General features: G+C 44.3%; 1 protein-coding gene across 1 annotated transcript; it reads left to right on the forward strand.

Moving 5' to 3' along the window:
• Positions 1-942: 942 nt before the first annotated feature.
• On the forward strand, positions 943-22,756 carry LOC149371851 (spartin-like). The gene is made up of 12 exons (XM_089566148.1): positions 943-1,235; positions 1,374-1,812; positions 2,911-3,145; positions 6,249-6,449; positions 11,144-11,338; positions 14,386-14,538; positions 16,639-16,729; positions 17,973-18,123; positions 19,276-19,360; positions 19,432-19,523; positions 21,060-21,179; positions 22,569-22,756. The coding sequence occupies exons 2-12, from the start codon at positions 1,390-1,392 to the stop codon at positions 22,662-22,664; spliced, it is 1,842 nt and encodes a 613-aa protein (XP_089422274.1). The 5' UTR covers positions 943-1,235; positions 1,374-1,389; the 3' UTR covers positions 22,665-22,756.
• Positions 22,757-22,762: the final 6 nt, after the last annotated feature.

Below are 22,762 nucleotides of genomic sequence, written 5' to 3' on the forward strand. Positions count from 1 at the left end.
TGGGTGAAGGAAACACCTCCACCTATTAACAGCAAAGCCGTACGTCATATTGATGCACTTATCACTTGCTATTTTTTCAATGGATGATGTCTCAATTGTAACTCTAGTCTCAATAATCTCCCTATCTAACTGCATATCCTAGCGGCCAATAACTGAAGTTCAGTAATTTTCTCATCGCTTCGGCTCGAAAGGGCCCAAAAGCTTGACAATGCTTGAAAATTAGCCAGCGAGATGCCGTGAAAACCATGGTGAAAATCACATCCACATCAAACAATAATTTGTTGCTACGCTTTGCAAACTGTAAGTGTAGTGATCGTCACGTGCCCCTCTCTTTGGTTCGTCGTGCTAAGCCTTCCTTCAAAAATTTGGAGGACGCTTAAGCTTCGCCTCCAAGAGTAGAACGCGACAGCGTCTTGCAGCGCTGCTAGGGGGTCCACAGAACGCCATCGCCCGTTCGGCTCTACGCCTTGCTCATCGGTAAATTGGTTTTTGAGGAAAGGAAAAGTATTTGTCTTGCATATTCTCGGCGGACACCTGAACCGCGCCGTAAGGGAAGGGAGGAAGATGTGAGTGAACGAAGACACCGCGTATTCACTCTTTTTTTTTTCCTCAATAAAGAAAAAAAGCTGGCGTGGCGGAGTGGTTATAGTGCTCGTCTCGCACTCCGGAGGCCCTGGTTCGATTCCCCAACTCGACAAATTTCCTACTCAGTTCTATTCATCAATGCTTCTGAGATTTTTCGCTCATGGCCAACGCCGCCGACTACGACACCGGCTTTTCTGCGACACGGTCTCAGGCCAACCTCCATTTGTCTTCAGTGATGTATAATCATGGAGGAAGAAAGAAGTTTTTTTTTTTTACCTCCATGTGTATAATAGCCAAGTGTACCTTTCATCAATCTAGCGACTCATTAGCCTGCGATTGTCGCGGCCCCAAACGGGTAACCATGCATTTAATACTCACAATCTCGGAGTCCACATATAGTGAGCCATAGCCCACGGATCTGCCCCTAAATCTTGCCCTGACAGCGGATAGCGGCAGAGCTGCGTGAGCGTATCGCTGCACGAGATGACGCGGGAGAGCTGCTCGCGTGGCGCGCGATCAACTGAGAAGCTGCAGCGATTTGGACCCGTGCCACCCGGCCTTCCATTAGCGGAGCTGTTCCTATCTGATGCAGTCTGCTGTGTAAGGTGCGCGTATATATAGCCGTTGAGGGCAACGCCGATCTAATCCAGGTAAGGCGGTATGTTGTTCTTGTCGATAACTAAGGCGAGCGAAAGTGCCTTTATATGCACCGCTGCACGGTTCGTTCTAGTAAATTGGATAGCCAGGCTTTATAATAGCTTCCTTTCTCTTTGGTATATCGTTTCCAGCGTCCTGAACGTTGATATGGCGGTGCAGCAGGGCACGGCGTCCAGCGCAGTGGGCGGGCTTCTCGAAAGCCTTCAGACGCACCATGACGAAGCATTCCTGTACGTGTCTCAGGGTCTCAGTTACGAAGAGCAGGGCGAGAACGCCCTAGCGGCTGAGATGTACTACAAGGGTCTCGAAAAGCTGACCCAGGGCTTGAACCTCGACTGTGATCACCCCGGATGCAAAGGACCGGAGTGGGACAAGGCGCGCACCATGCAGCGAAAGATGAAGAGCATCAAAGGCGAAGTCGAGTTTCGGTTGATCGCCATCGAAGCGGCCGGCGGAGCGCCGCTTTACGGCGACAGACCGCCGACCTACGAAGAAGCGACGAGCGCTGGTGCCGCCCATTCACCTCGAAGAGAAGCAGAGGAGCTCTTCAGCATCGATTCCGGCGTCCAGGTAAAGCAGTTGAAGCTTTAATACAGACTGTTGCAACGCTAGAGGCGCACAGTAGAATGCTTCTCTTGGTTAAACCGAAAAGCTACTTGCCTTGGGTCATAGAAGCTGCGGTAAATGCAGATTTTCAAATTAATTCTGATCGAATTGAACAAGTAAGTCATCCAAACATGTATCGAAACAAGATGTCTGTCGTATGCCATCTCTGCGTCAAATTTCAGCATAAATAAGCAAGTGGTTTAACCGAAAGAAGTATGTTAGTGCACATTTTAGTGTTGGGTTTTGGTGGTTTATAGGGGTTTAATGTCCCCTAGCGACTCAGGCCATGAGGGACACCGTAGTGAAGGCCACCTGGGGTTCCTGCGTACGTGTGCTGACATCGCACAGTACACGGTCCTCTAGAATCTCGCCTCCATTGAAATTCGACCGCTGCGGCCAGGATCGAACCTGCGTATTTTGGGTCAGCAGCCGAGCACCATAACCATTGAGCCACCGTGGCAGACACATTTTAGTGTTGCAAAAAGCAAAAGTCTGTATGTAGCACTGTGCTTAGGCCCTGGTCGTGAGGTATTGCCCAAGTTGAGTCCACTAGCTGTAGTCTGTTAATCGTTTGCTTGAAACCAACAAACTTCCTCTGTTTTCATCATTTGCGTGACTGTGCACATAACACACATACACCTGGCCAATTCTTTAACACTATCACACGAGCATTAAACAAACTGCTCAAGTACAGCGATGTATGAAGAAGTGTGGCGGCGAAATGGGCAAGAATATGCACATGCGCACAAAATGCTTGCTGTTTGCAGCCTGTTTCGCTGTTACAGTTTGTCACAGAGTGTTGTAGGCCATTTGATGCTCGCACAATACTGTTAAAGAATTGGCTGGGTGTAAGTGTCATCTCCTTTGTGCATCCTGTGCTTAGCAAGGTTCTTTATCAACCAGGCAATAGAAAATGGTCTTGGATGTTTTCCAGCACAAAACTGCATGTGTTGCTTTTTGTTTATTCGTTTCCTGAACAAAGGAAGGGGGGTTGGGAAATCGACTTTAACCATTTGCATTTGTGACAGTTAATAATTTTGTACCCAACATATGTCTCTCCAGATTTTTTATGTGTCGGCTGGAGGAGCGGTTGAGGCACCGCCTGAGCCTACAGACCTCCATGTGTACCGCTTGCCAGGAAGACGTGATGCCATGTTTCCTGATGAAAAGTCGCCACTGGCCTGGTTGCAAGTGGGCACATGGATTTACCCCTTGGTTCCGAAGCAGTCCCCTGCCCTGAGGTCAGGCTATGGAGCCTATATCTTCCCCAACATTGATGCTCAGCTGAAAGAATCTGGTAAATGATGATTGCCGGCACAGTGCTCATTCACTTGCATGTGAATGCCACGATGTGGTCCTCCTTTCCCAGTGCCTGTGTACCAATAATTTATAGCTGTTAAATATATATGAATTTTCCATAACTTGTTTCTTCAGGTCATATATGCTGCATGTGTGTCTAATCCTCAGTTGAAGTAGCACAAGGACTAAGTGTGAGGACTGAGTGCTGGGCTATACTTAATACATATGCATTCTGGAATCGCTTCAGCTGACAGATAGGAATGCAGGGGAAGGAATACAAGGGCTGAACTGGCATCTGAAATTTATTTGACGGCATAGGCTCTGCACGCTGTTGCATCGCTGAGAGCGTCTCACAAAATGCTTCTCTCGGCTAGCCCACTTGCCTGTTTGTGCACAAATAATGCACAGAGGTTGCATTTGGCGATATTTTTGTTTTCTACTATGTTTAGGTTGGTTACTTGCCTGACTCGATAAAAAATTGGCAGACAGCCCACATCACATGTGGTGATGCTGGACTAAAAAGCTTTTGGAACAGCTGTACTGGAAGCGCCATCTCTCACCTGTGGACTGTTGGGGAACACTCTTTGCTTCACATCTTGTGTTTGTCTGCCTTCGTCATTCTGCCGCTGACCATAGCTGGCCCTGCCAATACAGCTGTTGTGAAAGCGTCTCTTTTGGTCCAGCATTGCTGCATGCGATGCCGGATATCCAATTAATTGTCACCAAATCAAGCAAATATCGAAATCAAACATGGCATAAAACAAAATTTACTGCCAGATGCCGCCTCTTTGCGAAATATGTGCGCAAAAAAGGCGGCAGTTTAGCCGAGAGAAACATTTTACAAGCGCTCTGAGCAATGAAACTGTGTGTACATGTAGTCAATGAGACTGCAGAGAAACCTCAAAAGTAAAACAAAAGACAATGAAAAGATCTTTCACTGATCTTGGGTACATTTCAGGAATGCTAGTTTCCTATTACCCTCATGAAGTTCTGTGTTAGTGTGTGTTCCCTTGCGTCCCCATCTGTTAACACTGCGATTCCAGAAAGAGTTTGAGTTTTCATACTTTGATATGTCACATACCTTTGGTTTCTGAATCAAGCAAATTTTAAGGCACTGAGTGGCCTGCTGTCACTTTGGTGCATGTAGGTTTTCTTTACTCGATTATTTTCTTGCTTAGCCCATTAACTGCCGAATGAATTCCTGAAAAACATACCAAAATCGCCAAATTTATTTTTGGCGAAAAGTGACTGTTTTTCAGGCTTAAAACACATGCTAAAAGTGCGAGACATGTTTTTTTATGGGTAGCTACCACCTTCTAATGTTGAAAATTGCAACCAAAGCAATTGCTGACCACAACTTGTCTTTTGAGGTGGGAGCAGTGCAATATCCTGCCGCACGACTGACTTGTCATTGGCGATATTGGTACAACCGCCCATGATGAGTACAGCTTGAGGTTGATGGTTATAGGTATAATCTCTTAAAGATCTTGGGCAAGTTCAGTTCGTTCGCAGCTAAAACAGCTTCTCTGGGTTTTGACAAACCTGCCTCGTCGAGCATATTTTGGAGCTGTTGCCAGGGTTTTTGACGAAATGAGCATGCAAAACAGTTTCATAGTTACTATTGGATGCAAGAGGTGATTAAATGGATTCTGCAGAACACTTATACCTATAAAACTTCGAGACTACTGGCAGGTGAACCGTGTTAAGTGAGCCATAGAATGGCAGGAAGACTTTGTGATCTTAACGCTCCCTGTGTGTAGTCCTGTGCTTTGAGTGCTATCGCAGAACTGAATAGTTGTGTTGATTTTCGGAAAGCAAATTTTTATTACTCTGCATTTCCCTCAAAGTCTTGGGGACTGTTCAGCTGTATTTTAATTATTTTGACTTTCCCATAAGGTGGCTCAGTGTTAGTGTAACGGCTAATAAAACTTTTTTGTAATGGTACAAGTACAGAGCCCCTGCCATATTTTCTAAGCTTTCAGAGGCATAGTTTGTAGCTTAGCGCCCTAAAAGTCGGGACCATTTTGGCACCATTTTCGGTCAGAAGCATTGGCCGTGTAGGGGTCAATTCAGGCTTTCTAATTTTGCAGAAAACTTTTTGTTTCATAGTAAGATGGCTTTAACAACTTGGAGTTAATTTCTGGAACCTTTTCGGATGCCATGCACATAATTTTGTGCTTTGAAAACTTGCAGCTTTTGCAAAACTGTGCTACATCTAGCAGCAATTTTGTTGTTTCAGTCAAATTTAACTCTCTTCTTATTGCTGCTGGTGTACTTTTTTCTGTTAGCTAGCAAATGCCATGGATTATATTCTATGAAACAGTGCACTTGGTTGCACATACTTCAACATAGTCATGTGAACAGATCTTATTACTTATAATATCCTTTTTTTTTTGTTTCGAGCATTATGTGCATCTTTGGAAAATGTGATCCAATGATCGCTTGAGTGCTCATTTGACAGAACATGGTGTTTCACTGTTAAGATTTCCAACCATTATAATAATTTTTACCAAATTTTGTACGTTCGTTTAGAAAATTAAGTGGCTGTTTCGCGCAAAACTAACTGGCTATCTTGAGGCCTGCGTAGACTATTTCGGCAAAAAACAAGTTTTTTGTTTGAACAGAAATGGCGAGCATTATCTGAAAGTGGTAAGTATTGAGAAAGTACAGGGTGAATGGAAACAAGTTGTTTAGGCGTGCATATATTTCGTATGCACTTGTGGCAAGTTCAACCCAACAAGCTCAGCCAACATTGTGTAATGGTTATCTCTCTCCTAAGCAAAATTAATATCATGGGTCCTCTTGGCTTTGTCCAAGGTAATTCTTTACCTTCTGCTTGGCTTCTGGCATTTCCTGCTGTTATTGGACATTATAGCTACCAGAAATAATCTGGGAGCAAACTGTGTTGTGGTTGATGTAAGTGTTGATGGCACTGTGCTCTAGTGCATTTAGCGAGCCTCTCGAAACCCTTCAAACCAAATGCTACAAGGCATTCTTGTGCGTGTCTCAGGGCAGAGTGCTGTCATGACAGATGTATTAAAAGGGGCTCTTGAAAAGGTGGGCCAGGGTTTGAAGTGGTTGTTTTCCAATTTTCCACCCAGGTGCATCGGTGGGAGTCTTGCTTCCTCCAGACCTACCACCTGAGATGCACTCGCTTTTCGAGTCTCTTATGGAGGAGTTGACAGCCATGAAGATAGAGGCCTTTGCTACGCCCAGCTGCGTGTGCGTGCCTGAATCTGTACTAAGCCGATTCAAGCGGTCAGCCCCCTTCAGCCAGAAGGTGTCTGAAAGCATTGTAGCAGGTGTGTGTGGCTATATTTTTCTACTTTCATTCATGCCTGAAATGACATCAGCAACTCTTATGCACCTCCAGTGAGAAAAAAAAGTGCATTTAGGCCTTGCCATTTGTCCATGCCTACTTAAGACGGCACTCTGGGCAAGTTGATAACATAGCGAAGAGATTCAGCATGGGAGAGAGAAGCCACAGTGTCCTGTTCCGCCATGTCCCGTATATCCCGTGCTGTATCTCTTCACTACTTAAATTGTTTTAGCGCATTGTTGAGACACCTTAATAATCTTTTTGTGAGTAACACCCTGAAGTGACACGTGGTCAGCATTGACCACATAGAGCAGTGCACATCTTCTGTATTGCCGTGAAGTTAGAGTGCATTTGTAAATCACGTTTAGTAATTTTGTGGGATTAGATCTCTACTATCGATCGAGTAGGCTTACTCTGGCAAGGTGGGCTTATCGGCGTGAAGCATGATTACGATTGGTCATTGTGGCCTGGCATGGTGTCTTTGCATTTCACCTCCGGCCACTATTGCTGGGATTGAATACTACGTTCTCATGCCTGGCATCTAAGCATCATAGCCACTAGGGTCATTGTTGATCAAGCCTCTGCTCTTGGGTGTTTATTTGAGGCTCGAGTTGCGTTTGTCGTCAGGCTGCATTTTGTAATAAGGAACCACTTGTGACACTTGGTCTGAAAGTTCCAATATTTCAGTTTTAACTCTCTTGCTTCCAAAACAACGATTTGCCATCCTTGCTTCAAAATATTTGCTTTAAATATACATTGGCAAATGGCACTAGATGCTGGGCTGCTAATTTTTAGATACTAGTAGTTTTCGTGCAAGTTAACACAAGTTCCTAACTAGTTTTGAAAATATATGGCAGGAATATAATTTTTCCACCGCTTTTTTTGAACACAATCATGGTGTTCTGGGAAGACTGCACTGCTTTTTGGCAGTGAAGGAGGCGCGGACTGCAAATACCCTAAAATTTTAGATGACAGTGAAAGCAGTGAATTACTCTGACTTGATCTGCAAGGTGAGGATTGTTGCTCAGACCCTGAGCATGGCACTCCAACATAGATTGAGTCCTGGGCTTGGAAATCCGAAAGGGTGCATGGAAACATTCGCCAGTGTGAAGTTGGTTTGGTTGGTTTGACATCCCAAAGCAACCCTGGCTGTTGGAGAAGTCGTAATTTAGACCACCTGGGGTTCTTTGATGTGCACTGACATCACACAGTACACGGGCCTCTAGCATTTCACCTCCATTGAAAAGTTACTGCTGTGGCCAGGATCGAACCCGTGCCTTTCAGGTCAGCAACTGAGCGCCATAATCACTGAGGCACCGTGGTGGCCATCAGTGTGGTAAATTTGGCTGTTCACATCAGCTATATATTCATCCAAAAGTGACAGAAAAAGAATGTGCTGCACTAAGATAAAGTTTTACTTCGTCGAAAAGGTTTGGGGCAACACTTGGCTATGTTGCCCCGATGCAGAAGCAAAGAATACCAACCATCGCTCCGTCTCAAATGAGACTAGAGGCTTGTCAGTGGCACCATTTTGATAGCCAAATACCTCCAAATTACGGCATAACAAAAAATGTCAAAATGTCACGCAAATGATTAGTGTAGAAAGCCCAGGAAAATAGTGAAAGCCGTCGGGAGTGCGACGAGTGCCACTTCGTAGTTCACACACGTGACAGCTTCAAGCAAGAAAATTAAACATGCCTTAGTTTGGCAATTGTCTTGAAAGCCAAATGAAATAAAAAAATTTCTCATGTGCAATCTTTTCAGCGCGAGTCATTACTAATTTTTCCAGCAACCTAGGTCGTGCTGTGCCATCATGGACGATCCATGTAAGCAAATGGATTAAGCACAGAACAAGCAAAATGGAGGCAGATATTGCTGAAAATTTCCAGATGTGTTCATCACTGGGGCAGTTAAAGATTTTGTGGAAGATGGTTCTCTGTGGTGGCATCAAACTGGCGACATGATAGCCCTAAGCTCGGCATGTTGGGTGTTAAATCATTAACAAATGTAGCTGTGGCAGTTCTGATACTATTGAAATATTAAGTCTTACAAAATAGCCTTGCCTTAGAGACATGAGAAATGCCTCAGGTGGTTATGTCAGTGGCATGGTTTTATGCATTCATTCTATTTCCATTTGCAGATCATTATATTCACTCAAGCAATTTGCCAGAAAGTTTGTGCTGTCATCCCATTGGTAATGCTTTGCAGCAAGTTTTGTTTTAAAATGTAATCTCATCAACACAATTGCGCCCATGCTGGTGCAGGTCTCGGCCATGTGGTCTTGGCATCGCACGCGTGTCATGTACCACGCGTTGCCCCCTCAGACTAAATGGCATGTATGCTCAAAGTGCACCCATTCATTGACTTGGGAATAAGGGAGGAATTACTCATTGACATCCACCCGAGCGCAGCCATATGGCTACAAAGGAAAGCTATACAGCTTTCTCAGAATCTTCGCAGTTAAAGAAAAATTCATCCTGGTCCGGTTCCGCCATGTCAATGTCAATGATGTCAATGAGTAATTACTCCCTTATTACTAATCTACTCCACCTTGGGGGCTTCTCCTAAACATTTCACCAACTCTGTTCCCACTTCAAGTTATTGATCAATTCGCTCTCACCCTACCATAAGCTTGCTGTCCCGGTTAGCTCAGTTGGTAGAGCGACTGCTCCGGTGTAGTGGTGGTCCCGAGTTCGAACCCCGGACCAGGACGAATTTTTTTTAACTACGAAGATTCTGAGAAAGCTGTATAGCTTTCCTTTGTAGCCCTATGGCTGCGCTCGGGTGGATGTCAATGAGTAATTACTTCCTTATTACAAATCTACTCCACCTTGGGGGCTTCCCCTAAACATTTGACCTTCATTGACTTGGGGCCTAGAAATTCTGGGGCGGCATTTTCAACAGATGCGGCATCGCAACACGCGTTACCGCAGTGCAGAGATGGCCAGATATCAGTGCCATGCAAATTGCCTGCAGTGTATGAAAAGGCATGTGGTGTGCCTGCTTGTGAAGTTGGTAACAGCTGTCTTGTAGAAGGAGCGAGGTAAGAGGGAGACACATGGATACCTGCTGGGCACCTTTGAGGTGCTCAGAGCAGTACGGAAAGCAAAAATCGGAAGAAAACCCAAATAACAGCCACTGTGGGATACAGTCAGAAAAAAAGAAATGGTAAAAAAAAAAAGTGACCAATGCCATTTTTAAGCAGGACAACGTGAGCGTACCGCATGCCCTCAGTCTACTGCTCGCTTCATGCGCAGTGCAATAAATGCTCTATTTGCCATTGTCCTCTCTCTGAAAGTTTTATTCACTTTTTTTATGTAACAGATTTGAACACACCTAGCATGCTTGCACGCCTTTTTATGGGTACCTCTGTTGATGTGAACTTCTGATAAGACAGACAAATTTTCTGGTCCTTTCAAGTTCGTTTTAAAGGGAATCTATTGTATAATATTTAGGTGGAAAATTTGTTTTTAATGGAAACAAAAAATGGCGCCTGAAAGGGGTAACTTTGTCAGAAGAGGTATCTCTGTGCCTTCAGTGCAGCAAGTGCCGCTTTTACTTATCATTCAGGTTAACACACATTACTACTTGCCAATATGATGCAAAGAAACGTTTTCTCCTTCAGGGCAGTGGTGTCCTAACTTTTCGACTGGCTAACTTTCTAACTTGAGAAACTGGAGGCAAAAGGTAGTTCTCATTCTTATTACATTCAAACAATATAGTGGTAACATTTTTAACTTGGAAGTTTTTGGGCATTACTGTCTCCAAGGCTTTCACTGGAATGCGAAAAGGTAGGCTCAGCTACAAAATGATGTCACTATGGCTGGATACAGTTTGTCTTCATTGAAGCTGGTCCCAGGTTCCTGACTGCCACACAGAATTCTTCCACGGCAAAAAGTAGTCTGTTAAAGCTTCTCTTGATGCCTAAACAGAAGCTGTCGCAATTGCGAAACGAAAATATTGTTGCCAACTGAAGTTTCTTTTTTATATAATATATTTAAAGGGACGTTGAGGACAAATTGAAGTTGGCCTGTAACGATAATTTGACAGAAATACGGGGTATCGTCACCACCAGCTGTTTTCGCAGGCAAACTGTGGTGCGTCAAAACAGCTTTTGGTGTGCAGGCCCCTGAGAATAGGCTTTACTACCATTGACTTCCATGCACTGATCATGGAGTCCTTTTTGGTGTGGATGTCACGAGTTTGAATCAAGTGACAGGAAAATTTTAAAATCCAATTTTCATGCTTAATACTTCGTGGCTGCCTTGTTGGTTCATCATACTGAGGACTGCAGCGCAATAACAACTCGGACAAGAAAGACTGATGCAAACATAGCCGCTGTGCTTGCATCCGTCTGTCTTGTTGGTGTTGCTACTGTCCTCAGTTTTCTTAATAAATATGCCCTTTGCTGCTGGACAAACATCAGCGCAGTCACGAGTCTCAGAATGATTTTTTACTGAGGAAAAAAAAAAATTGCATATAGCTGACCTTAAGGGTCCCTTGAAGGAATGAAACACCTGATGCCATTTCTTGTGTGCGCATTGCATGTGTGTGTCTTCACATAGTTTCCCGTAGCGCTGGAATATGCGATCTCACTCCCTGTGACGTATTTCACACTTGAACTTACTACCGATGCTGAAATAAAATGTCTCTTTCTATCTTCCCATTGCTCCCCAGGCTCTGAGGCTCTGTCAAAAGGTCTGACCAAGGGTGCCATCGTGACTGGCGAAGCTCTCAAGATGGGTACAGCTCGGCTCAAGCAGTACCTCAAACCGGACCCCGAGCCTATGAAGGTGGACCCAAGAGTCAAGCAAGGGCTCGAGATTCTGCGCACTGTCACAGGCTCGGTGCGAAGTGTTACAGAATGTGTCGGTGAGTGGTTTAAGGTTTGCCTGCAGTCCTTTCATTTCTAATCAGCATTTCTTTTGGTGTCCAGGTGAAAACGAGTAAGATTTTGTCAACAGAAATAGCTGTTGTTGATTCATTGCCAAGAATACCCTTGGGGCCCCGTTGCGGTGGCTCAGTGGTTACGGCGCTCTGCTGCTGACCTGAAAGATGCGGGTTCGATCCCAGCCGCGGCGGCCGAATTTCGGTAGAGGCGAAATTCTAGAGGCCCGTGTACTGTGCGATGTCAGTGCACGTTAAAGAACCCCAGGTGGTCGAAATTTCCGGAGCCCTTCACAACGGTGTCCCGCATAGCCTGAGTCTCTTTGGGACGTTAAACCCCAATAAACTAAACCATTCTTGGGGCTATTGCTTTCAATGCACCCAGGCCTGGTGGAGCAGTATAAATGTTGAAAGGATTACGTAGTCTGGCTTTCAATGTCTTCCTGATGTTGCATAGTAGCTGTGCTCTTCTGCAAAGCATAAGTTTTGTTGAATTAGATCTGTCAGTGAGAATGATCATCTCGTTTGTGTTGAAATCCATTCTGCATTCTTGTGGAAGTGTTTGAGTGTCACTTTTGATTGGAGCCACTGAATCAGACATGGTTACATTTCTTCAAACATGCTGTGTGTGTTGCATTGCATTTATGTGGTTGCTGGATGTTAAGGTAGAAGCCTACGGCGCCAGTAGGTAATTACCCCCGTACCGTGTCGTCTGAAGTCTGGAGGGGTTGACAATGACAACAGCGCGTCGCGCGCTTTGGACGCTGTCCAAGCCTGCGGGGATTGGGGAGAAAGACCGCGAACAGCCTTGTCGGGGCCGCAAGGGGCCGACGACCGCTTTCTGTTGAAAGGAGATTCTGGGGGGTCAGTAAGGTCGGCTTCTTCTGAAATAGCTAAGCAGTGGACTTACTGGCGCCTCTAGAGTCGGGCTCTGGCGAGCACTGGGCTCCACCTACTTGTACTTACAGTGCCATTGCAGCGGGATTGGTTGAAATTGGGCGAGAGCGGATTTAATAAAGCTCCGCCCAATTATTGAAGGATTAAAACCCGCTGCGAACAAAGAGCAAGGACGAGCGCGCCGAGTCCCAGTCTCGGCCGCTTTCTTACAGCCCTTCTTTTTAAAAGCCTTTTTCTAAACCGCCTTTTTCTCCAAGTTCTTGTATTCGGTCCAGTCTTCAATAAATCAGTTTTTTCGGTCAAGTAGTTTGGAGTTGCTGCCCCAACCGGCAACGTGTCGCCGGACGAGCGTACGAAGATGTGAAGTGCCCAGCATACGATCAGACCAACCGGCCATTCCGACCTTTTTTTTAACTCTGGAGTGTGACAGTTTCTAGAAATGCTTTTGTTAAGTTGAGGCTCTGGGTTGGATTTTGAACAATAGAAACATGACCTTGTGAATGTCAAAGGACTGTTTGGCATAAAGTCCTTGCAGGCAAATAAGCCAAGCTTTGTGGTGGTGGTGTTTGGTGGACTCCCTGGCAGGGTTACAACATGCTGTCGCTTAGCATCATTAATTAGCAGTTAATTAGTATTTAGCCATTAATCACTAATTAGCGTGACATCATCCGGTGGTGATGTCACCAGTGCCACAGAGGCAGTCAAAGTGGTGCAGAAAATGCTTTCGCCTCTATGCACTTTAGACAGTCAAAGTGCCCCCTGAATTTTTCTGCTTTTTCTCCTTTGTAATGAGCATAAGGCATTATTATACATGGATTGCCACGTGGTATTCTCCTGCAACCCCTAAATGATTTGTAATCAAATTTATTTCCCATGCTGTTTCGGTTTCAACAGCTGAATGATGACTGTGACGTCAAAGAGAGGGTATAGGTCACTTGAGGCATGAAAAACTGCAATATAATCGGTGCTTCTACATTCGTTGTCATTCTGGCTCTTGAGAAAGGCTGACTTCAGCGGTGTAGTGAATTAAAACAATCAAGAAGCGATTATATCGCAGTTTTTCCATGCCTCACGTGACATATAACCGCACTTTGACGTCGCAGCCATCATTCGGCTGTTGAAACCGAAACAGCATGACAGAAAAATCTGATTATAAATTATTTAACGGTCGTCGATGACTATCACATGGTGATTCATGCACAGTAGTGTCTTCTGCACCGTTGCAAAAAATAAAACATGCCTCCAGAATTAGGTGTCTATACTCCTTTACTATGACTGCGCAGTTGTAATAGTTGCCATGACTGCTACATAGCCCATTTGGCCCACTTGCGAAACAATGTGAACAAATCGGGCCACAAAGCGTGGTGTTCTGTCGCTGAGCGGTGCTGACTGTATCTGTATGAACCGATAGAGGTCCCCACTCTGCAGGGTACCAGGGGCACCACTATTCATTGACATAACACAGAGAAAAGTCCAGGTGTTAAGGCATTGAAACAGGTTTGTTGCCCGATTTTACACGATGCAGTAAATGCTCGTTAGTTCTAACTTCAAGGGACCGGAAAAAATGAATTATCCAAAAGTTTGAATTATCGAATGACCCCAAAAAACTGTCAAGAACTGCTTGCATCTCTTTAAATTTATTTTGGGAAAGACCGGGCAATGTTTGTCTGATTTTGAGATGAGAACAGCGCGGCAATGACTGTTTTTTCCGTTTCCATCAATGCTTTATTGCGTGCATGCTCTAGGGACCGTCAAAGCAGAACTGCTGCAAAATCGTGAGGGCCTCCTGCGTCCTTAACAGTGCAGCATGGTGGAACTCCATCACTGCTGTGCCACACACCCATGGGCGTGACACTTTGTGACTGGCAAGCTGATAAGTGTCATCGATCTTAGTTTCAAAAATGGCATGCTGGTGTAGTGTATGGGCTGCATTCAAGCAGGATGCTGCATTAAAAGTGACTTCTGGTGCTGTGGGCAATCAGTGGACTTGGACTGCAGTGAACATTTTATAACATGCATATGTAGCCATTTCATGCTTAGCTGTACTTATGGCCATGAGTTAGTCTGCATTATCTGCTTTTTCTGGGAAAGATGGTGGTACATATACCGACTTTGTTTGTTTTCGCTTGCTGCAGCCAACAAGGTTGGCGAGCTGACAGTGACAGTGGCACAGCTGGTGGCTACAAATGTGTCCTGTGACACATGTGTAGCGGGCCCACCAGAAGTGTCTTCTTCAAGCATGGGCAAGGTCCAGGGTGCAATCACCATTGCCAAGGGTGGCCTCCAAGGCAAGTGCTCTGTAAAGTAGAATTGACCCCATGCACTTATCCTGTTGTTCTGGTGCGAATGCAAGATAAATTGGTGCCAGTTTGCGCTTTTATCAGTAATTGAACGTTGCCTTTGCATGAAAATGAGATCTCGAAACAGGTCAGTGCGCTTAGGGCCCTCCAGAAGTAAGAAATGAGATGTTATATTCACAGCAATGTGCAAGACAGTAGCAGGAAATTGATAATCTTTAAGCATGCCGCGAAAGTGGCAGGTTGATGCATTGGACATCCTGTGTTTATTGCAAAACAAGCAGGTTAAGAACAGCAGGCTTACATTGTGTGGCAAAACAACTCATATGAAACTTGTGTAAAAGTAGTGAATTTTTGATAACTAGCAGTCTGGCAGGTGCATTTTGTTTCTTTTTATGGGTGATCATAGAAAATTGTGAGTGAATTGTGCTTTTAATGGCCCTGGAGCGTTGTGAATTCCGCGGGTTTCCGACTAGAGAGCACTGCCGTATTAGAGTCAAGATGGAGAGGAGAGCTCACGAGATCAGACCTTCTGTTAGTTGAAATGCCGCATTTCTCCGACCAAAAGCAAAAGCATACAAGGCGATAAGCAAGGCAAATGCGCTTTCACTTTTTATGCGATTGCTGTCACTCATCCCTTCGATATTCCTTAACGAATGGTGTTAGAATTATTCTGTTTTTGTGCATGAATGCTGAGACAATTTGGAATGCAGTAAAGGTCCTGATTTTTCTGTGTACGCATGCAATACTTTTTGAAAGTCATTTTTGTGAGAAACGTTATTATGTAAATATGCATGCTGGAGCTTAACATTTATTTCCACGAGTTCTGGGCACTTATACAAAAGAACTGTCACCTTTATTGCATAGAACAGGGTTTTGTGAGCATGCTGACATAAAAAATTGGTGGACTTTCATAATTAACACCTCGGGAAGGACTTTACAAGGATGTTAATTCTAATTATTCTATACCCATACCAACTAGCTTACAGCTAGCTTACAAAGCTACATGACTGCGGAGGCCCTCTGGTCATCGTTATGCCTGCTGAGTCGTGTATATCGGGGCCCGTGCTAGCAGAGTGGGCTACGAGATTCGGGCTTGAGAAAGGATGATCACTTGCGATGTCATGGTATGACCATTGAATTTTCAATTGATGTGGTGATGCTAGTCTGACGTTTCCGACCTTGGTTGCTTACAGCTTGGTAAAGTTTGAATTAAGCAGAATTGTGGTATGAGATAAGCGGCTCGAAAATACATTGGAAATATAGCGAGCCAACCAAGTTACTGAAATTGATTTGAGTTAACAGAGAGCATGAATTACCGCAAGTGTACTATACAAAAGTATTCTTTTCTGACAGATTTGAGCACTTGTTGAAACAGTGAGGCATTATTTTTGTCTTTTTTTGTGCTAGCACTCTGCACAGTACATACTGGCACTGCAAACAGTACAACTTTCCTCATACTTTACCTGCCTGGTTTTTGGGGATGTCAGCCCCCATCAGTAAAAAGTGTGGATGCTCCTACCTCCACTCTGGGCAACACAAGAAACACCTATGTAGAGGCTTTAGCTTTATAGATCCATCCAGAGCTGCTTTTGGCTTTGTGTGGACAAACAGCTTTTTTTTTTATTGATAATGCTCTCCTGAGTGTTGTTGCAGGAAGTGTATACAATACAATGCACAACAGATAAAATTGACATCTCATAACTTCAAGTTGGATGCTCTTGAAACGAAATATCGGTGGAACGTTCGAATTTATGCACATCCGGTTGTTCGACAACTTCAAGAGACAAAGGATTCCAAATATCAGTCACATCAGGATACAAAGAGTAACGAGAAACGTCGACATGTGTGTCGTAAGGCTTGATTGATATAGTGCGGTTTGTTCTCGCGCTCCATTTTCCCGGGGACTGAACGCATCGTTTTTTAAATCTTCAAATACCCTTGAATTATCTGAAAAAAAAAAAAAAAACTTTTGGATTTTGAGGGTCTAGATTTTGTAGATCTATCCTGGGTTATTTTTTATTTGTGTAGACTAACAGAAGAGGTTTACTTGGGCATAAATGTCACTGCCTTTCTTCCGTTTCTATGCAGGTGTGTCCACCGTGTATGTTGGCTTGGAAAATGCAGCCAAGATCTTGGCAGCCAGCCTTGCCAATGAGACAGTTGAAGTCGTGGGCCACAAGTGAGGCATTCACTTCTTGACTAGCACCAGATAGCCGCATTCATTGCTCTGTTATTATCTGCAGTACGTAGGTCAGGGTTTGAGCTGCATTAAAGGGACACTGAGGAGAAATTGAAGTTGGCTTGTATCGGCAGAATACCAGCTCCTGATTACAAAAATGCCACTCATACTGACTACAAAGCTCTTGTAACGTAGAAAAGAGCAAGAACCAAAATACAGGTATCGCCGCCACAGGCCAAACTCGCAAGTGCAAGCGTGGTGACGTCATAGGACAAAGCAGTGTTGCTAGACCCAATGGTTCTAGCAACACTAGGACCCGAGAAGCCACAAATCACTGAGGCGCAGCCAATGCATGCGCAAATCTCCTTGACGTCGCCAGATGGCGCCACGTGCCCGGCAGCTACGCGCGCGCCTGAAGCATCGGGACTTATCAGCGCCTGCTCACCAGCGTTAGGGGGGCTCCCGGTATTCCGCTAGCGGTAACAAGGTGCACGGCATGCTAAAGGTGTCTATTTGCGAGAACTTCGTCGACGACTTCGAGAACGGGGTCCATCGTAACGCTGGCAAAATGCCAGTGCAAACGTAAGCGAAGCGACTGTAGCGACGGCCGCAATAGCCGATAGATGACTTCAACGTGCGGCCGGCGGTAGCTTTCGTTTCGGCTGCTGCTAGGCCGCACTGCTGGCCGCCAGAAATCACGGAGTCTGCATTACGTCATGTTCACGTCATGTTTCACGTCACTTAGTCCTGTGTCGTCATAGGAGAATGCCAAGTTTGAATCAGACCGGCGGAAAAAACTTTTTCAACTTCGAATCCATATTTCTTAGAAATAAATGCATCTTTCGCTGCCGGCCAAGTGGCAACAAAGCCATGACATGCCGAACTATCGGATTTTGCTATAAAAAAAATATTAATAGTGCTCTCCTCTCTGTCCCTTTAAGGTATTTTTGCACTATATTGGTTGTTCACATGAAATAGCTTGCAGAGAGGCATTTCTACTATGCTTTGTTATTACTTAATTCTGTTTGCCAAGCACCTCTCATGTTTTTCATGATAAATCAACACCTGCCTATGCCCTTATCAAGAGATTAAATTGCATGTGTGCATTGTGCAGAAATGTGCTATAGTTGATAATCTTGGTCCTCTCTTCACCATTGTTCATAGCAGTCAAGGATAGCCATTTATTGTTCGTAGTAATTGCAGGAGAGCTAGGTACTCACATTATATCCTGATTTCTTTTCAGGTATGGAGCGGATGCAGCTCAAGTGGTGGATGCCGCTATGAACTCTGTCACCAATGTCACTATGGCCACATCTGCTGTCCGAGGTTTAGGATTCAAAGGGGTTGCAAAACGCACTGCTAAAGAGACGGGAAAAGCAATTCTTCAGGAATATGTGAGCAGTCTTGAGGCACAAGGAAATTTTCGTGAGAGTGCAGCGTTAAGGAGAAACATGGAAATGCAGAAGTCCTAGAAAACGTTTTTGATTTTCTGTAACGACACATCCCAAGAAGGAAAAAGTTGTAGATGATAGTATTATGCTGTTTTGATAATGCCTAGTTGTGCATGAATGTGCTGTCAACCTGCATTATTGTTCCTGCTAGTTTCTTGCATATACCTGGTGCTCAGAAGTGCATTATTGTTGCTTGATTTTTGCTTGTCACTGGTTAAGCATAACGCCTACAGTTTGTGATGTGCCTTTTAGTCATATTTTTGTTGCTTCATTCTGCCCTTCAGCTGAAACGAAAGGCATCACGGGAAGCACAAGACGAGTCAGACGATGATCGAAGTGACCTTTAACTCATCTACTCACTTGGTCCTGGTATATGTGCTTTCATAAAGGAAAAGCAACGCGCTGCAAACACAGTTGTATTTGTGTGCTGTATGCGATGTGCAAATATGTGTAATTTGTTACAAACGTAACAGTGCGCGCTGTTTTGGAGATGTATATTTTTCACAATAAACATTTGTTTAACGCTAACGTTTGTCTGTGTGGATTAAAATTTGCATATAGGCTTATGACATGATTTAAACGTGACGGGAGTGCTAAAGTCAAGGTAAGCTTTCTATGCGAAGCGCCATGCTGGTGCGTAGTTCTTTTCAGCGGCGTAGATTACTTCGCTTTGATTTTGTGAACGTTCAAATGCTTGAACGCTTAGCCGGACGTTCATCCAGCAGCATCGAGCGTGAAAGTGCTCCAAGGTAGGGCTGGTAGGGTGCTCCGACTCTCTGGCATCTATTTCCTCTACGTCTGCAGTTGTGCCGATCGACAGCGGTATCAACCCAATATGGCGTTCTCCATGTGTGCAGTTTCCAGGCATTGAGGACCATAATTATGTAGTGCTGTAACTAATTCTTTACGCTAATCTCTCGATGTTTATGTCAGTGGCGCACATACTGAGACTGCAGTTTTCGTGACACATAAAAAATGGTAAGTTAATTTTTGTTTTAACGCGCACTCTTATGGCTGCTTCCGCAGTAACGTGCTGATGCTGTAACTTCGAGCTTTCCTGCTCGTTGCGTGCTACAGTGTTTCGGTTTTTTGCAGGCAAAATACTTGGCACAAATAGTAGTCGTCGGAGCTCAAGTTGTAGCGCGAGCGTTTGCTCGCGCCCTGCAGCAGGAGTATGCCGGTGAGACGTGAACGCTTTTTGCTCTTACACATGCACGTACTAAGTTGCGCAACAACTTCTGCTGTTTACAGCGAGCCAGGCTGCTGCTAGACAAGCGGGCGCAGGGAGAGGCGACAGTACTCAAAGGGCGGCTGCCAGTACTAAACTGGGTATGAGCGTGCAGGTATGTACTGGGGCGGTTGTTCTTGTGAGGAGTTGAGCAGTGTGTCCGCATTCCTTGAACGAATGCGACACAAGCGTTGTTCTCGCCAATGGTGGCATCAGTGCCACTTCGCCTGTGCGCTATCTGCCTGGCGGCATGTTTTTCTCGCCACAGCTGATGGCATAGCTTTGTTGCACAGCGAGCTTTTAACTATGCTCGTCGCACGGGTGAAAGGCACATGATTGTGAAAGTGCTGTGGCATGTTGCGCATAGATACACACTGCCTGAGTAGTGGAGGGGGGTTACTTGATATTAATGACTGCCTATCGCTAAGAGCACAGACATATGTAGGCAGACACGCTGTCTGGTAGTGGCAGTTTTGCTTGCAGAATTTTTTTTTTACCCTCCCCTCTTTTTCTCGAAAAGGTCATCACTCTGCCTGTTGTAAACTTTTGAATTTGCCAGTTTGATTGTGACCTACTGCAGTGACCTTTCAGGAGTGGGCTGATACTCTGAAGTTGCACCCAGGGAGACAGTGGTGTTGTCCTAGTTTCAATGCTGCAATTAATATTCACTATCAGCAAAAAAGTTCTTTTGCACTTAGTGCATTGAATTTGAATTTTGTATGTGCGCTGATCTAAATATATTTGCCACAACAGTTGCAAAGTCATTGGTGTATTTTGCATGGCTGTGCTGAAGTTGCTGTGTTGAGTTGTATTAAAGGTGTTGGCCCACAAAGCATAAGAATGAACATCATGGCATCACAGGACACAAACACCTTACGCATAACTTCATACTGAGAAAACTAGACAAGCTGCTATGTAAACATCTGTAGACAAGCTTACAGGAAACCGCGTCTTATTGAGCAAAAAACTCGAGGCACGAAAGGAGAGACATTTTACTGTGTTTTACAGTGAACACATTCCTTTTCAAATAGTGTTACTCATTAGTGAAAATGTCCTTGTTGGTATGACCTGAATCTTTAGGCTTCTAAAAGAAGCAAATGTCTTAAACTATAGATATGATAAATTATAGTCCAATAAATACAACAGACTACTTAACCTCTTGTTTGGTGTGTGATAGCCTTGGCTGCTGATGTGTTGTAAAGCGCAACACAACATACCTTTGCCATGTCAATGTGATCTGGTACAAAAGAGAACTTCAGGTTCTGTACCTGGGACGCCTAGCCCTTTCTTTGAAGCAGGTTTGATGATGCAGAATTATCTGCATTTTCTAAACATTGTAATATAATTTCTTGCCACCGGCAACATGCCACACACATGAGGATTTAAAATTTATAGTGTGGAACCGTAGGTGCAGTGCCCTCCTGCAGTTTCCTACCACTGAAGATGTACCACTGTAATGTTGCATTAACAAATATTTAACACCGCTTGCTTGTTAATGACGTTTTCCTGCCTGGTTATGATGGAGTTTAGTTGAATGAAAGAATGAATAAAAAAAAAGCACCATTTTTGTGCAGAAATGTTCACTGTGGAAATATTTTTTATTAAGAGTTCTTCAGTGTACTAAACACCTGGTATGTTCTACCAAATGCAGGAGGCTATGCAGATATTGAATGTCGACAAGGTTGACCCCGAGCTGATGGAGAAGAACTACAAGCATTTGTTTGAAGTGAATGATAAGTCCAAAGGCGGCTCATTTTACCTTCAGTCAAAGGTAAAATTCCTTTATTGGAGCTTATAAACATTAGATAGTGTTAGTCACTTTACAGAAAGGGTTGAAGTAAAATATTCTTTTACTAACTCCGACTGTTAGTTTTTCCACTCGTATTGCACATGATGAGCAGTTTGTGTGGCAGTCATTTTGGTGATAGTTCTTAACTGGCATTCATATTCTAGCAGTTACATTAAGCTGGGTGCTGGGACTTTGGAGTGTGGGTTTTACGGTTGGTTATGGGTACTCGGCATTCTCCTGATTGGTGTCTTATTCTTGTCTGTAAATGTGCAAATCAGTGGGATTGGTCACTCAGGAATTCAGTGATCCCTTAAAAAAGCTACTTCTACTCAGCCTTTGTAGTATCAGTGGAGTGCTGGACCGTATAGTGAAATCGAACTTTCGCTAAAATGCATGTCAACATGATAAAATAAATTATGCATGCATGAAATATGCACATTACTGGTCACTAGCAAATCTGTGTAGGCAAAAACCTGGAACACAGTGGTAAATAACCCAGCTCAAGGAAAAATAAAAGCTAGAAACTGAAGATCAAGCCAGAACTACAGATGTTGGTTTATGCAGTCATTAGAACCCCAGGTGGTCCAAATTTCCGGAGCCCTTCACTACGGCGTACCTCATAGCCTCAGTCGCTTTGGGACGTTAAACCCCAATAAACCAACTAAACCAACCTATTGCTTGTTTCATGTTTAAGTTTATAGTAACTTTTAAGCACGAAGGTTTTATGTAATAAGAGTGACATGGTGTATTAAATGAACAAGGGAGAAGAAAACCTCAGGTTGCTTGAGCCAACGTTTCGACAAGGGGACTTGTCTTCGTCTGGGCCCAGACGAAGACAAGTTCCCTTGTCGAAACGTTGGCTCAAGCAACCTGAGGTTTTCCCCTCCCTTTTTCATTTTGTGATCGCCATCTACCACACCCTCTCTCTACCATGGTGTATTAAAAGAAGTCTGAGATGAAAGACCTAATTGATGTTCTTGCTCAGTAGAGAAGAGAGACTCCCTGGTGGCTGAGTGCTAAGGGCACCCAGCTACTGAGCCAAAGGACCTGGGTTCAGTCCCAGCCGCGGAAGCCACATTTCGATGGAGGTGAAAAACAAAATTCATGTGTATGCTGAGCCATGTCAGCGCAGTAAAGAACTCAGGCAGTCTGAATTATTCCAGAGCCTTCCACTACGGTGTCCTTCATAACCCATATGTCACATCAGGACGTTAAACCCCACAATTTACAGTTTACATTTCTCAGTCGACAAGCATGCTTGCATGCCTTAAAACACAGGATGTCTCCACAGTATACACATTATTTGGCGACCATAGTAGTACTGTGCTGAAAAATTTACCTGAATCAAACATTTTCTTTCACTGTTTTCAGGTTTACAGAGCAAAAGAACGACTTGATGAAGAGCTTAAGCTCCAGGAAGAGCAGGAAAGAAAAAAGAAACAGCGACAGCAAGCAGACAACACATGAAATTGACTACATTCATAGTAGTATTGTACAGAACTTAATAGCTGTGTACATTTATGCATAGCAGAGAAGTAAATACGATAGTAGTACTGCTAGATTTG

Source organism: Amblyomma mixtum, chromosome 1, assembly GCF_055824585.1.
Source record: "Amblyomma mixtum isolate Tamu chromosome 1, ASM5582458v1, whole genome shotgun sequence".
NCBI lineage: Eukaryota > Metazoa > Arthropoda > Arachnida > Ixodida > Ixodidae > Amblyomma > Amblyomma mixtum.

What these genes read in the sequence shown, in the direction of transcription:
- LOC149371851 (XM_089566148.1), top strand. Translation starts at nt 1,390, where the DNA reads ATGGCGGTGCAGCAGGGCACGGCGTCCAGCGCAGTGGGCGGGCTTCTC. An exon ending in CCTGCAGCAGGAGTATGCCG is followed by an intron (nt 19,361 to 19,431) that starts GTGAGACGTGAA and finishes TGCTGTTTACAG; the next exon opens with CGAGCCAGGCTGCTGCTAGA. An exon ending in CATTTTACCTTCAGTCAAAG is followed by an intron (nt 21,180 to 22,568) that starts GTAAAATTCCTT and finishes CACTGTTTTCAG; the next exon opens with GTTTACAGAGCAAAAGAACG.